This window comes from Dasypus novemcinctus, chromosome 10 (genome assembly GCF_030445035.2).
Source record: "Dasypus novemcinctus isolate mDasNov1 chromosome 10, mDasNov1.1.hap2, whole genome shotgun sequence".
NCBI lineage: Eukaryota > Metazoa > Chordata > Mammalia > Cingulata > Dasypodidae > Dasypus > Dasypus novemcinctus.
Window position 1 is genome coordinate 12,515,855 of NC_080682.1, and position 15,306 is coordinate 12,531,160.

General features: G+C 55.0%; 2 protein-coding genes across 2 annotated transcripts; one reads left to right on the forward strand and one right to left on the reverse strand.

Annotated features, from left to right (window-relative positions):
* The first annotated feature begins 1,785 nt into the window (after window positions 1-1,785).
* Window positions 1,786-4,301, forward strand: FTH1 (ferritin heavy chain 1). Its single transcript, XM_004483045.5, has 4 exons — window positions 1,786-2,065; window positions 3,313-3,459; window positions 3,777-3,902; window positions 4,003-4,301. The coding sequence occupies exons 1-4, from the start codon at window positions 1,952-1,954 to the stop codon at window positions 4,162-4,164; spliced, it is 549 nt and encodes a 182-aa protein (XP_004483102.1). The 5' UTR covers window positions 1,786-1,951; the 3' UTR covers window positions 4,165-4,301.
* A 645-nt stretch (window positions 4,302-4,946) lies between these two features.
* BEST1 (bestrophin 1) lies at window positions 4,947-14,665 on the reverse strand. Its single transcript, XM_058305311.1, is given in 16 exon segments — window positions 4,947-5,790; window positions 5,793-6,271; window positions 8,051-8,100; window positions 8,102-8,164; window positions 8,166-8,204; window positions 8,509-8,537; window positions 8,955-9,006; window positions 10,127-10,279; window positions 10,626-10,703; window positions 11,108-11,196; window positions 11,199-11,261; window positions 12,084-12,099; window positions 12,101-12,318; window positions 12,733-12,827; window positions 13,495-13,683; window positions 14,601-14,665. Coding segments are annotated over 15 exon segments (1,872 nt in total). The 5' UTR covers window positions 13,647-13,683; window positions 14,601-14,665; the 3' UTR covers window positions 4,947-5,494.
* Window positions 14,666-15,306: the final 641 nt, after the last annotated feature.

Sequence of the window (15,306 nt, forward strand, 5' to 3'; positions counted from 1 at the left end):
TAGGGAAGCCTTGAATCTGGTGACTTCAGAGGACTCTCATTCTAATAGATTATCTGCTGATTCATTGTAAAATTTCTGAAAACAAACCACTACTCTGTCTCCTTGGCTAGAAGTCCCCTGGTGTCTCCACGTTGTCTTCAGGATAAAGTTTAACCTCCTTTTATGGCACACGACGTCCTGACCTTGCCCCTGGACCACACTTGCATCATCCTCCAACATACACTTTACCCTTCAGGCCAACAGACTTTCTTAAGTTCCTTGAACTGGCCGTGTATTTCCATACCTTTGCATACGCTGTTCCTCTGCTTGGGATTCTCTCCCCAACGCCTTTTAATTCTCTCCTTTTCTTGTAATTCACTAACATTTTCTCCAAACTCAAGTATCACTGTCTTAGGGAAGCCTGCATGACCTTCCCTGATTGAGTGAGGCACCCCTCATCCACATCTCACAGCAGTCTTCTGCTTCCTCTTTTTATAACTCTGACCCCACTAAAATTTTTTCCTCAAACTAGTCTATGTTCCTTTTGGGATGAATACAGTAAAGACCCAAGAGAGAGCAACTGCCATTATTCCATCAGCAAACTTGTTTTAATATCTTCGAGGCATTCCTCTTTAAGATTTGGAAGCCCAGGTTCCACCTGAAAGTCTGTGAGTATCCAGAAAAGGGTCTAGATATGCCTCCACGCACAGAAAGAACAGGCTGAGAACAGCGGTCCTCAAAACCAGCAGACTAGGGGGCAGGAACCAAGTCCTAGCTCCAATCCTGCCACCCACAAGCTCACTGCCACCCACTCTGCCACACAGCTGCAAGTCATACGCGTGGCCCTGCCCCTCCAGGGTCCCTTGAGTCTGTCACCCCGCCATTCAGCCACATCAGCCTCTCTCCACGGAAAACCCCAGCAGGTGGCCTCTGGCAAGGTCTCCTCGGCCTGAGGTTCCTGTGAATGTGGCCGGTTAGAAGCCAATTCAAATCGCTTAAGTCGCTTCTTTTTTTTGACCCCAGAGTTCTATTTTTGAGTTTTAAGAGCCACCAGCTATTTCCAAAGAAAGTCAGGTGCCTCCTGCCAAGGTTCCCTTACCGAATGCCCGCCCCAGCCTTTTGTTAAACTGCACAAGGAGCCATATTTGCTTTCAGCGAAAGGCGGACACGACGGCCAGGAGGAATCAGGGCGCGCGCAGATCCGAAACTGGCGCCGGGCCCCACTCCTTCTTCATTTTGCCTTTCCTAGTCTCTGAGCGAGAGAAAGCGAGGCCTTTCCCAACCTAGCCTCTGATTCTCTCAGCAAAGGCCCACATTGCCACCTTCTATTTTCCCATCTTGCAAAATCAGGCAATTGCCTCGAGGTGTGTGGTAACTGCTTCTATACTGCCCTGATTTTTTAAACAAGCTCTTGGCCAAGGGTACCCGGGTGCCCGTCTGGGACCTGCGAATCGCCCCAACCACTCCGGGGTCCAGGGCCGTTTCCCACCGGTTCCGCGGCCCAGGGGTCACTGGGGTCGGGGCGCATTAGAGGACCTCCCACCCCTCCCCAGGTCTTCCCGTCGAGCCACTAAGCGGGTCGCGCAGGCACGCAGGGCGCCTCCCGCGCGGCACCGCCCTCCTCCCGAGGCCGCAGCCGCCTCCCAGGCCTTCCAGGCCTCCCAGCTCGGGGCGCCCCTCCCTCCCCTCCCCCGCCCAGGTGGGGCGGGGCTCGCGCGCCCACCGGAAGGGGCGGGCCCCAGCAGGCGGGCGGGCGGCGCTGATTGGCCGGGGCGGGCCTGACGCACGCTGCAGATATAAGAGGCGGCGGTTTCGCCGTCAGCGCCAGACGTCTTCGTGGAGAGTCGCCGTGGTTTCCTGCTTCAACAGTGCTTGAACGGAACCCGGCGCTCGCCCCTGTCGGCCAGCCACCCCCAGCTGCTTGTCACCGTCCGTCCAGTGTCGCGCAGCCGCCGCTTCTCAACCGCCCATCATGACGACCACATCCCCGTCGCAGGTGCGCCAGAACTACAACCAGGACTCGGAGGCCGCCATCAACCGCCAGATCAACCTGGAGCTCTACGCCTCTTACGTCTACCTGTCGATGGTGAGGACGGGCGGGCGCGGGGCCGGGCCGGGCGCGGTCTCCCTGGGGCGGGGCTGTGGCCGTCTCCCGCCTCCGTGCGCCCTTCGGGAAAATGGAGGCTGCTCGAGATCTCCCGGGACTTGCGTTGCGCAGAAATCGATTCTGGGCGTTTCGTCCTTCCGGCTGTCCCCTAGGAGGGCTCCCTCCTAGGCAAGCGCCGCCACTGCCCACCTCCTGCTGCTGAAGGAGAGCCGGGTTTCCAGAAACCCCAGGATTGCGGGATTTGCAGCCTGTGCAATCAAGCCTAGTTAGGAAGGTGGATTTTTGCCCTCCTGACCCTCCCTCTGCCTCCAGTCGCGTGTATGGCTCCTCCATTTGTCTTGGTCTGCTGGGTAGCGGTGTCGAATGGCAACCTTGGGGGCCTGGTGCGAAGTGGCTTATCTCCCGTGCGCGGCGTCTCGGAGCTGCCATCTCCACCCCTCTCTGCTCTGCTTATCTCTAAGTTCCACTTGAATTTGAAGCATATCTCCAGAAATCTCCAGTTCTGGTATCACCGAGTTACTTAAAAACCCGCGCTTGCGCCTGAGGGCTTCTTTTGGTGTCTTTAACAGTAGGGTTGTGGCGCATTAATCGAACGCTTAATTCTTTGTAAAAGCTCACCAACGGTTTACTGGGCAAGAAATTTTTCCATGAGGTAAATGTCATGCAGGGTGGAGTCAGTTTTCCAGAATCCTGGTTTTAGGCCCTATGATGGGAGTCTTGATCAAACTGCCTTTATAATTACAAATTATGCAACAACAGATGTGTACCAAAGGGAATTGGAAACAAGCCTGGATTTCTATGACTGCCATTTTGTTTAAGGAACACCTAAATACAGCAAGTGTCTTAATTTTTTTTTTCTCCAGTAATATGTTAACATTGGCCCTCAGCTGTTACCTTTTGTATAGCCGTTGAATTTTAGAAATCCAGCAATCTGCTATACAGGGTGCAATTCTTTTTCTGCACTAATAGGGAGTCTTTATGATTCCCTGTGCTGAAGGAAAAATCCCATGACATTCTAACGGTCCCCCAAAATAGTAAATGTAAATGAGCTTCACCTTTGTATTTTAAGAGTAACAATTGCTGTTGGGTTCCATTCAGGAGCACTCGTGGCCCTAATCTTAGCAGATTGCTGTGTTTTGGTAATGTGTTGGTACTAGACTTACAATTCTGTTATCGCTACCTTCCTTTGGGAATCCCTAATTAACATGCACATCTTATCTTTTCAGTCTTACTACTTTGACCGTGATGATGTGGCTTTGAAGAACTTTGCCAAATATTTTCTTCACCAATCTCATGAGGAGAGGGAACATGCTGAGAAACTAATGAAGCTGCAGAACCAACGAGGCGGCAGAATCTTCCTTCAGGATATCAAGGTGAGCAAATGATCCTAGGGGCATCATTTGGGCCTCCTGATTAGCTAGCAGTGCTCAGCTGTCAAAAATAGACTAGCAGTTCAGCTGCCCCCTAAAATAAGGATGCATTCAACTTTGACCTTTTTTATGCCTTTAAGTCAAGCCTACCATGTAAGCTAATATAATTATAGGCAAGGATGTTAAATTGGAAACTGTTGTTGGGGGAAGCTTGGTTGTCCCTTTTGCTGAGGTGTTGTGGTTTAGAAGCTAGGCCCTTGCTGTCCAATCAAGTGGGCTAATTGCTGGGCATGGTAGATTGACCTATACTTCTCATTCAGAAACCAGAACGAGATGACTGGGAGAGCGGATTGAATGCAATGGAGTGTGCATTACACTTGGAAAAAAGGGTGAATCAGTCACTACTGGAACTGCACAAACTGGCTACTGACAAAAATGACCCCCATGTGAGTGTTGGAAACTGGGGAGTATATGGGGGAAATCAATTAGTTGCCTTAGGGATTGGAAAGGGTTACCAGTAACTTTCTCCCCTGTTCTATTTTCTAGTTGTGTGACTTCATTGAGACCCATTACCTGAATGAGCAGGTGAAGTCCATCAAAGAACTGGGTGACTACGTAACCAACCTGCGCAAGATGGGGGCCCCGGATTCTGGCTTGGCAGAGTATCTCTTTGACAAGCACACTCTGGGAAGCAGTGATGAGAGCTAAACCTTCTGTTGGCTTCCCCAGAGCCACAGGGTAGTAGTGCATGTGTGTTGGGTTTACCTTTTCTATAAGTTGTATCAACGTCTACCAAGTTCTTTCATTGGTACCATTCCTTCAAATAAAGTTATTTGGTACCCAGATGTTGTCTTGGAGATCTTGGGATTGGCTAGAATTGGGTTGAAATCTATCTAGGCCATCTGGGCAATTATTTAAGCACCCCAGTTTCACTTGAGGTGTACTGATCAAAATGAAACTCCTGTGAGGATTTATATTTATTAAATTTCCTTAGGTTGGGAAGGAGACTGATAGGTATTAAGTGTGCTGAATTCAGACAGGACCAGGTGCTTGGATTTCTGAATTACTCATTTCCAGTGATTAATTCTAAATCACAACTTAGGATGTAGAAAGCATTTGAAGCTTAAGTAGTTCTACTTCTGGAACTATTGATTTTCTTCCCGTTCGTTACCCATTAACCTAACCATATAGTTCAGGCTGTTGTGAGAACACAGTCTTGAGTGTGGACAGCTGGATGGTTTGACTGGATCAGTGTCCCGCTGGTATGCACACAGGTAGGGACCACGACGGTGAACATCCCCTTTGGGAGACAGGTTAGGGATGTGCTTCACTTCTATTGGAGAAATTGAGAAAGTAAGGCAAAGTGAGTATAGTGTGCTTTCCTATCAGTACTAAAATGCTGCAGAAGCTAGCCTCAGCAAATTGAGTCAACACAAATACAGCCTAGTGAACTGAGTCAGTAAATAGCACTCCTCACCCTAGAAGCAAGATAAAAATGTTGCCTCTTGTATTTTCAATCACAGTAGCTATGTACTCTGACCACAAAAACACAGGCTTGAAAAGTTTAAGAATCTGAAGTTACGCTTCCTCCCCACATCACTGCTGGGGGTGGGGTAGGATGGCTCTAATTGGGTATAAGTTTAGAGTGCCCAGAAAATAATCCTTGATAAAGGGAAGCACCTGTTCTGTGACAGCTTTGGGCTGAACCCAAAAGAGGAAGTATGAGCACATTTTGAGTTTCCCCAGATGAGATGATAACTCCAGGGCCTTAGAGTCCTTTAGTTCACTATCTGCCAGTTGGAGTGCTTCACTGCTCCTATGAGTGATCATGGGAGGAGTTGGTTTGGTTTTCAGGTAATCCTGGGCAGTAGAGTACTTGGGTTGCAGCCTGGAGATACTCAGATGTCAGCCAGCCCTGTTCAAAAGTGAGCTGGGCCAATGAGAACATCTGCCCTTCTGAGCCTGACCTTCTAGCTTCTTTGCCTTGGGCCTCAAGGAAGTCCACACCTGGTACTTGGGTCAGGTGTGGACTCCTAGCTTATGTTGGGCACAGGGTGTTCTGGCATTGATGGAACCAAAGGAAAATGGGGAAGGCTAGGCTAAGGGAAGGTGGTGGTGGGGGTTGCCACAGGGAAGTGCAATGACCCTGGTTTGGGTGAATGACAGACCTGTTTTCCAAGGCTTGGTGGAAATCTCCATGATCTCTGAGTCTCGTGTGTCCCAACTTTGGTGGATTTCCATCATTGCCCAGAGGCACCTCCGTCAGGTTAAACTCAGCAGTTTTACTCATAGGATGTACTTGTGGGTGCTCTTTTAGCTCTCCATCTTTCTCTGGAACAGTTCAGAGCTATTCTTGGCCCCAGGAGTTGTAGGATTTTGGGTTTGGTCCTTGACAGTGACATCTATGTCTGTGAGGCTGTTAGAACTTGAAGACTGTGACTGCAGGTGAGACCGTGGGGTTGTGGGTGAGGGGTGTTGGGGGGCATGGTGATAGCCTGACTTCTCATTCAGTGGAGTGGACTTGAAGGTGCCTGCCCCCTTCAGCTTCCAGGCCTTGTTCTCTTCCTGGTCCCCAAGGTGCTGCCTGGCTTGCTGGAAGGACAGGGACCCCCTGTGGTCCCTGGGTGGGCTCGGATAATCTAGCTTGTGAGAAAAGGCTTCCTTCTTGGGAACCAGTAGTTCGGTCTTTGAGTTTGTCCTGGTGGCATGGTCATGGGACTGCAGCCCTAGGAGGCGGCCAAGGAAGCCAGTGGAAATGCTCTCATCTTCTTCCTTGGCCTGATTTGGCTGAAACTCCATCTTGTCTTTCTGCATGCTGCAGAGAAGGGAAGACGAGCTGAGAGGGAGGCAAAGGACTGAGGCCTGACCTTGCTTCTCCCTTACCCTCTGGCCCAAGTCCAGTCTTCCTCAGAAGCCCCGACTCTCCTTTCCTCTCGCCCTGATTTTTCCTGTACTTGCTGATTAATCCCTCAAGGCACAGCTCACCTCACTGTGCTGTGGTTCTGTCCTGCCCACAGGTAACATCCAAACTTCTCAGCCTGGCATTGAAAGGCCTCCTCTTCATCACCCACTTCCTCGCTTTAAAACCCCTCACTCCAGGCAGACTGAATCACTGTGCCTCAGGTCTAGTGACTCAGGTGAGGCCAGGAGCAACTCTGGGCAAGCCTGGGGATTTGTGGTCCCTACTAGGAGCGCCATCCACAAGGAAGGAAGTTTACCTTCTCAGCAGCAGGTTTCCTGGGAACCCATGGCTTTTATTCTGCAAGAGAAAGCCTGCCTGTCTCAGAGTGGCCTGCCCTTGCCCGTGTCCAAATCTCCCCCTCTCCCAAGGGCCAGCTGGATGCCACCTCCCGGGCAGCAAAAGTGACCTCTGTTCAGAGTTCTTTCCCTTTCCCAGGCATCCAGCACTTTGGGGCATTGGGTTTGAGCTCCTTAACTAAATTGTGTGCTCTTTGGAGGGAAAGTCTATGCATTATTCTTCTCAAGTAATGCCCTCCCCTGCCCCCCCCCCCCCCCCCCCCCCCGCAGCCCTCACCTCTCACCTCAAGCCTTCAGCTGCTGGACACACCATACAGAGCTCCAAGGCACTCCTCAAAAATGTTTCTGGCCTAAACCAACTTCCTGTCCTTCATTTGTTCAAATCCTCCTCTCCCCCAACTAGGGTTCTTTCTAGTTAATACTAATTACAGCCTATAAAAAAGAAAAAGAAAACCCTAATTACAGTTTAATAGGATATTTGCTTCTTAAAAGAGCAATGAGAGAATGTTGATACTATGGAAGAAAATCTTGATGGTGTGGGGTGCTGACACGTGCCACACACTCTCCAAAGCCCTCCCAGGCCTGTCATCCAGGGAGAGGGCTGAGATGGCCTTTCAGCATAGCAGGTGCACCTGCAGCACAACAGGGATTCTGCTGGGCCCAAGGAAATGGGAGCCGTACAGAGGAGGGTTTGGCCACTGTGGGTGGCCCAAAGCCCCAGAGTTTATAGGACACAGTCTACTAACGAGGTACCTGTGGTGGTCCAGCCTCTGCCAGATATGGACATGCTTGCTGCCCCTCCTCCATCCCAGGGACCCTTACCTCCGTTCCCCATCGAAACACCCTGACTTAGCAGGAAACAGTTGTGGACCAGAGGCAGGAACCAGGCTCTGAAATCCCAAGGGCATCACTGATCACTGGCTGCCTTTGACCTAGTCTCTTCCCTCTCTGGGCCTCAGTTTCCAACTCTGGACAACAGAGGCTTATTCTGGAGGCCCCTAAAGAGCCTTCCAGCTTAGGAATCCTTAGGCTGTACAAGGAGAGAGTTATGAGTGCAGAGGTAGAACCAGACCTACCTGGTCCACAGGTGCTGCTTGCTAGCTATGTGACCATTGGCAGGGCAACTGACTTAAACATCTCTGAGCCTGCGCTTAATCATCTGAAAACTGGGATAACAAACCAGTGGTACTGAGAGGAAAGAAATTAGTTACTATATATCAAGAGCTTAGTACAGTGTTCACCACTTATTAGGGATTTAGTGCTATTCTAAGTTCTTAGACAGTGGGCACTTGAGGGATTTTTCCACCTGCCCCAGTGGTTCCCTGGCACTGCCCACCTGATACTGTAGGCGGAGCCAAAGAAGGAGGGTTGGCGGGACTGGGCAGAAAGCAGCTGTATAGGGGGGCTGCAGATCTGGCTCGTTCCAGTGCATGTCGTGCTCCAGCGGGGGGCAAGTTTAGGTGCATCTCATCCACGGCCAACAGTGACACCTGGTCACTGGAGCAGAAAGAGAAATTAGCAGAAAGGGTCAGCCCAGGTGGGATCACAAACTTGCCCGATGACTTGGGAAAGGTTAATCCCTCTCTCTGGACCTTGGTTTCCCTGTCTGTGAAATGGAGAGGCTGATGCTTACCGGCAGCCTCGAAGCCAGGGTGAGGATCCTGGGTGATAACTGGCTGGGGGTGGCCATTTGCTCTAAGAACTCCCTGCAGAACTTTAAGGTCCCCCTCCCTGGGTCCAGTTTGGATAGGGGCCCATGGGATTGCCTCCCTCTCTCCCACCCTCCCTCCATACCTGCAAACACATATCAATAATCCAGTTGGGGGAAATGGACTTGGCCCAGTGGTTAGGGCGTCCGTCTACCACATGGGAGGTCTGCAGTTCAAACCGTGGGCCTCCTTGACCCGTGTAGAGCTGGCCCATGCTGATGCATGTAAGGAGTGTGTGCCACGATGGGGTGTCCCTGTGTAGGGGAGCCCCACGTGCAAGTAGTGCACCCCATAAGGAGAGCCTCCCAGCGCAAAAGAAAAGTGCAGCCTGCCCAAGAATGGCACCGCACACATGGAGAGCTGACACAACAAGATGACGCAACAAAAAGAAACACAGATTCCCATGCCGCTGACAACAGAAATGGACAAAGAAGATGCAGCAAATAGACACAGAGAACAGACAACCGGAGGTGGGGGGAAAGGGGGAGAGAAATAAATAAATAACTCTTTGAAAAAAAAAAATGCAGTTGGTCTCAAAGTCATCATCATTCTCTCCAAAGGGGTTGATGAGCTGCTCAGCCACCTCGGCAATGGGTGAGGCTTAGAAAATCTCAAGCAGGACTTCTCGAAGCCCTGCTTCCCACCTGCAAGCCTGGGTCCCTGCCATTTCCATGCCCCCAGGACAGGCTTCGTGCCTGACCTCTGTCCTCAGTATAAGGGCTCCAGCCGCCCTCATGTGTGGACACCCACACACATGCCCCCCTCTGGACATTGACCCCCTGACTCTCCTAAGCCAGTGCTGTCCCTGAGTGTGTCCTTCAGATGAGTCACCTTTATCCCACCTCACTGCATCTCACCCAGAGCTGTCTAAAGTTATTCATCCCTTCATTTACTCATTCATGTTTTCAAACATTTGTCAATTCATTATTTTCTACTACAACAGAGATACATGCTGAGGCCTGTGCTGGATTACAGGGTGGTCCAGGCAGGCAAATGTCCGGGCACTGATCTCTTAGATCCCCTGACAAATCCCTACAGAGGTGATGAGATGTGCTAAGGACATCTTGCAGGCTAAGGGGGCACCACTGGAGAATTCAAGCAGATAAGTGGTATGAGCTGGTTTGATCTGTAGAAATAAAAAATAATGGCGGGGGGGGGGGATGTTGGGGGGAAACAGCAGAGTGTGTGTGTGTGTGAGAGAAAGAGAGAGAAACAGGGACAGGAAGGAGAGGCAGGCTCAGCAGCAGCAGCAGCAGCAGCAGCAACACAGTAAAGGAAGAAAGGAAGGGGGGAGGATGAATGGGAGATGAGTGGGAGATGGAAGGAAAGACAGATAATAGGTGGCGAGAAAGAAAATTGCATTGTTCAAAAGCATTCAAAGAACATTCTCTCACAGGGGCCCCAAATGGTTAGACTGACTGAGCTTTCCCTCTGTCTCTAGGGCCTGCTAGGTTCTGGCCCTTGGGTGGTACGTTGGAATCAGACAGGAGCCTCCAGCAGGTCCTCTCCTGTTCAGGTACCAACTTCTTCATATGGAAAACCACTGGGGGAACGTGTAGACCAGAGATTTTTAAGACCCTTCCCGGGGGTCATGGGCAGGGGCAGGGCGCAGCACCATCCTTACCTGGCTGCCCATCCTCCGCTGTTGGTCCCAACCCACCCTGGTCCCCGGCCCTGGCCCCGGCCCTGCCCCCGAGGCTCACCTTCAGCCAGCCTGCATAGAAGAAGAACTGCAGGAACGTGAAGACTGGCACAAAGAGGTCCAGCTCGTGGCCTGGGTAGCCCTTGGATGGGTCCAGAAACTGCCGTCCGATCAGGCAGGCCAGGAAGAAGCTGTATACTGCCACAGTCACCACCTGGGAGGACGAGGAGGAAGAGGCACGTGAGGCTGGGTGGGGACCCTGGATCAGGAAGCACCTGGCTGGGAGCCAGAGGCTTTGCTCTAACCACTCTCAGGTGCCTTCGGGTCTCCATCATCCACTCTATAAAACACGGGCAATCACACTGCCTCGACTGGGTTGGACCAGGCAGGTGCCTGGGCCCTTTGAACTTGGCTCTAGACAGCCCCTTCCAAGTCCAGGCCTAACTCCCAGGATGAGCCTCTTACTCGCTCTAAGTGAGCCCTCCCCACCACAGGCTGTTCCCTGAGCACTCTTAACCTCAGTTTCCCCAGACGGGCAGTTTCACTGGCCCCGTCCTCACCTGTGTGTACACCAGTGGGATACTGATCCAGTCATAGGCATACAGTTGTCCACACTGTGAACGCAAGATGTTCATCTCCTGGGGGCAGGAGGGACGGCTGATGATATGGCCACCGCCTGCTCTTCTGGGCTTGCCCCAGCTCAGCCCCAGCCACCGGGGTCTGGTGCTCACGGTCCAGCCCTGGCTGTGTGGTCACAGGCAGCTCCCTCAACCTCTCTGTGCCTCAGCCTCCTCATCTGTCCAATAGGAACCAGGACCTCACAGGTTCACTTAGAAAGGGGAAGGGAAGGAGCTCTGCAGGGGAGGTGGGGGTGGGGGGGGAACCATGGGCTGTGGACTCCTGTGAGAAAAGGTCCTACAGCCCCTGGGCAGACCCTGGGAAGAGCCTGGGGCTCCTGTCTTCTCTTTGCAGGCAAGAAGCTTGTTCCAGGGGGCACCGAGCCCTCCCACCCCACAGCAGCCCAGCTCAGTCCTAGGCTCACGGTCATCAGCGCCTGCAGCAGGATGGAGTCTCGGATCCGGCCTTCAAGCCAGGCCTTCACCGACAGGTTGGCGAGCCACACCCAGGGCACCAGAACTTGTTGTGCGGCGCCTTGAGGCTCTCCAAGTACTTGTGTTCCGCGGGGCTCATGAAACCTGTGGGCAGAGCGGAGAAGGCGCCGGGAGCGGGATGCCGGCCTCCGGGGGGCAGGCGGGGCCCCGGGCTCCCACCGAGTCCGGAGGGACACGGGAGGGGTCTGTCTGTCTCATTAACCAGGATCAGGCCAGGCCCAGCCGAGGGTCCCCGGCGTCCAGACTGCCAAACGGAGATTAGGAAGGTGAAGGGCAGGGCGAGGTAGACCCTAGATCCTCGCCAGGTTCCCAGGTCCCGCCCCCGCCCCTGGTTTCCCTGATCCCTCCAGGGTCCTTAGCCCTGCCTCAAACCCCTCTTCTCCGGGCCGCGGCTCCGGTGTCCCGCGCATTCCTCAAGCCAGGGCCTCTTCTCCTCTCACTGGCCGCTCCCGCGCCCCGCCCGCACAGCCTCTGGCCCCGCCCTGGCTCTCTGGCCCCGCCCGCTCGGCCTCTGGCTCCGCCCCGGCACTCTGGCTCCACCCCGGCACTCTGGCCCCGCCCGCACAGCCTCTGGCCCCGCCCTGGCTCTCTGGCCCCGCCCGCTCGGCCTCTGGCTCCGCCCCGGCACTCTGGCCCCGCCCACTCAGCCTCTGGCCCCGCCCGCTCAGCCTCTGGCTCCGCCCGCTCGGCCTCTGGCTCCGCTCCGGCACTCTGGCTCCGTCCCGGCACTCTGGCCCCGCCCGCTCAGCCTCTGGCTCCGCCCTGGCCCCCTCCGACCACAGCCCGCTCGGCCTCTGGCTCCGCCCCGGCACTCTGGCTCCGCCCCGGCACTCTGGCCCCGCCCGCTCAACCTCTGGCCCCGCCCCGGCACTCTGGCCCCGCCCCCACGCCTCCGGGCCCGCCCACCTGCTGGCACTAGGTGCTTGGGTGCTGGGGAAGCGCGTGTAGGCGGCGGCGCTGACGCTGCGCAGGAGGAGCACGCTGCCCAGGTTGGCGTAGCGGATGAGCGTGCGCCGCAGCATCCGGCCCTTCTCGTCCTTGCCCTCGACGAAGCAGGACACCAGGTTCATGAGGCGGTCGGGCCACGGCAGGTTCTCGTACTGATTCCACCAGCGCGTCACGACCAGCGTCACGTAGAAGCCTGGGCGGAGGGGTGGGGGCGAGGGGCCAGGCTGCGGCCGAGGCAGCTTTGTGGTGGGAGCGGGCCCAGCAAGGCGCTCGGGAGATGCAAGGCCGTCACGCCTCCCCCGCAGCCCCTCGGAACCCCTCAGCCTATCCCAGAACTCTCCAGACCCTTTCCCTCCTGCACAGAGCCGAGCCTCCAGGGACTGCTGTCAGCGCTTCCCTCGGTAGCGGGGTCTCGAGGGCTGACAGTGGGATGTCCCTCCTAGTGTCTAACTTCAGTCCCTCTGGCTGCAGTCTTCCCGTTTCCCTGAATCACAGAGGCACAGACGAGCCACTGGCCTTCACCCCCTAGATCCCTTGGTCTACCCAGGGCCTGTGTGGAACCTGGTGGGACCACGAGGAGCCAGGAGACCCGGAAGGGGGGGCTCACCCAGCACGAAGGAGACAGGGATGAGCTGGATGTAGCTGTCGCAATACAAAGCCAGCTTCTCAAACAGCAGCTGCTGCTCTGGCGTGAGGCCCTGCCTGGGGGTGGTGGTGGAGATGGGTGAGCACTGTCAGGAAGCGCCTGAGGCTGTTCTGGGGTCTAGGCAGGCCCAGGGTACGAGGGGGACTGCCCCTGTGCCACCCCGCATCGTCCCTGTCCCTTTAAGTGGCTCAGTTCAGGAACCCTCCCCAGGCTACCGTGACTCCAGCACTGTCTGCTCCTCGGCTGGAGGAGGCCACCCCGTGGTTTCCTCTTAGGAGAATCCTCACACTGACCCCTGAGGGAGGCGTAGGCCAAAGGTCCTGCTGAAGGGGCCCGCCAGAGACACCAGGGGCCATTCTGAAGGCTCCACGGGGCAGTTGTGTAAAAGCAGGTTGAGAGAAAGGGTGTGAGGTCTCTTGAAAAGGAGGGGTCTGGGCCTCTGAGCCTCCCCGGGGCTGCCTGGGGATTGGGGCAAGCAGGCCGGCTGAGTGAGACCCGGCCTGAATTGGGTTCCAGGGCCCCTCCCGGCTTGGATGAAAGCCTGCCTGGGTGTCTGGGACCCTCCATCCTGGGCTCCTCAGTCTGACTCCCTTTGTCTCTTTCCACCCCCCAGCCCCGGCCAGGAGCCCAGCTCAGCCTGTAGTTCGCTGGTGCCTTGGCGCTCTGGCTGACTCAGAGGCCGCACCCTTTCCCAGCCCCGGGCCCTCGGCCCCACCGCTTCACCTGTAGACCAAGTGAATGAGGTCGTAGCAGAGCAGGAAGATGAGAAACTCGCCATAGAGCAGCTTGTAGGTGCTGCCTCTCCAGCACAGCAGCAGGCGGGAGAAAGAGCCGAACTGGGCAGTGGGCACTTTGCTGGTGTAGGTGATGGTCATGGCTAGGTGCTGGGCTGCCAGCAGGCGGGCTTGGGTCCTGGTGGACAGAGGGATGCTGATGGGGGTAGGGCAGGGAGCAGGGGCCTTGGGCAGAGCCATCTGGGACTCAAGTGTGACCTTAGCCCAGACCCCTCCCTGCTCTGGGTGTCAGCTCCCCCGCCTGGACACTGGGAGGGAGAAGAAGGGGTCTCTATGGATCTCCCAGCTCTGACTGCCCTTAGAGGGCAAGAACTCAGGAAAACGAGCCCTGAGGCCCCCCACAGCCTTTACAGGGAGGACTCAGATAAACCTGTGTGTTGGCATGTGCCCTTAAGTATGTATGACAAAGGCAGTGACAATAGCAGCTCTGAGCCCAGCTTGTTAGCTCCCCAAGCTCCCTCAACCACCTCGGGGCTAGAAGTAAGTTAGGGACCAGGTCAGACTTGACAACTGCTGTGTCTGTATCCATAGAGCCCGGCTGGCAGAGCTGCTGAAATAGAGTTTGCTGAATGGTGGCCCCAGAGTCTTTGCACCTGCTGATCCTCCTGCTCTTCCCCGAAATACCTGCATGGCTCACTTTCACTTCAGGTCATCTCAGAAAGGGCATCCCCAACCTGGAAACAGCACCCCACTGCCACTGGCATTTGGTTGATTTTTTTCTGCATAGCCCTTGTTGCTACTTGAAATTATGTAGGATGTCTGCTTGTTTGTCCCCTGTCCCCTCCTTAGAATGGAGGCTCCTATTGTGTTCTCATAGGTGATGCTCAATAAATATTTATTGAAGCAGCGAGTGATGCCTCCAGCCACCCACCACTCACTCTGACATAGCCACATGGGCTGTCTCTCCATGTCTGGTGCTACCAAGCTCATTCCCACCCCAGGGCCTTTGCACACAGATACACACAGCTGCACCTGTGCTGCCTATGTGCAAACATCACACATGTGCTCAGCCTGCCAGGGGCAACCCCTACTCACAGATGAGGCTCCCAACCGGTCAGGCGATCTCACAAAGTTCTGGCCACTGGGCTGCTGGGGCTCTCTGGGGTCCTGTGGCCAGTGCCCCTGCCCACAGTTAGGGAGCTGGCACTGCCCAAGGGTGTGCTAAGTTGTCACTTGACTCCTAAGCCAGGGCCTCTACAAAAGAGCCCTTGTCTTGGTCCCTCCTCATAATCTGCCCTGGGCAGGGCCTTCCCAGCCAGGACTGGGCCCTTAATTCCTTTCTGGGGGTGGGGATAGGGGTTGGAATGTAGCCCCCCTTCCCCCCTCTACCCTGGGCCCTGCCAATCCTGCCGTTTCCTCTGGGTCCTAAAATCTGGAGGTTGAGGGGCTTTTTCTCTCTGTCTCCAGACCCCTGAGGCCTCGCAGGGAGGGTTTTGGGAGAAAGGGGCTGGGCCTCTGGGCTTTATCTCCTGTGCCAGAGGGGAGCCTCTGCTTAGGCTTCATGAGGTTTCTGCTGCATCACGGGCTGGGGAAAGAACCCTGGGCTTCGTTAGAAGTCCTGAGTTCTAGTCCTGGCTCCGCCATCTGTGTGTGTTGACCCCAGGTGGGCCCCTGCTCCTCTCTAGGCCTCAGGGTCCCCATTTGGAAAGGATGGTGTTGCTATGCGATCTCATCACTTCAGGAAAAGTGAGAGAATTCTGCATAAACTGGTGAGGATCTCTGATTGGCTGCTGGTGACATC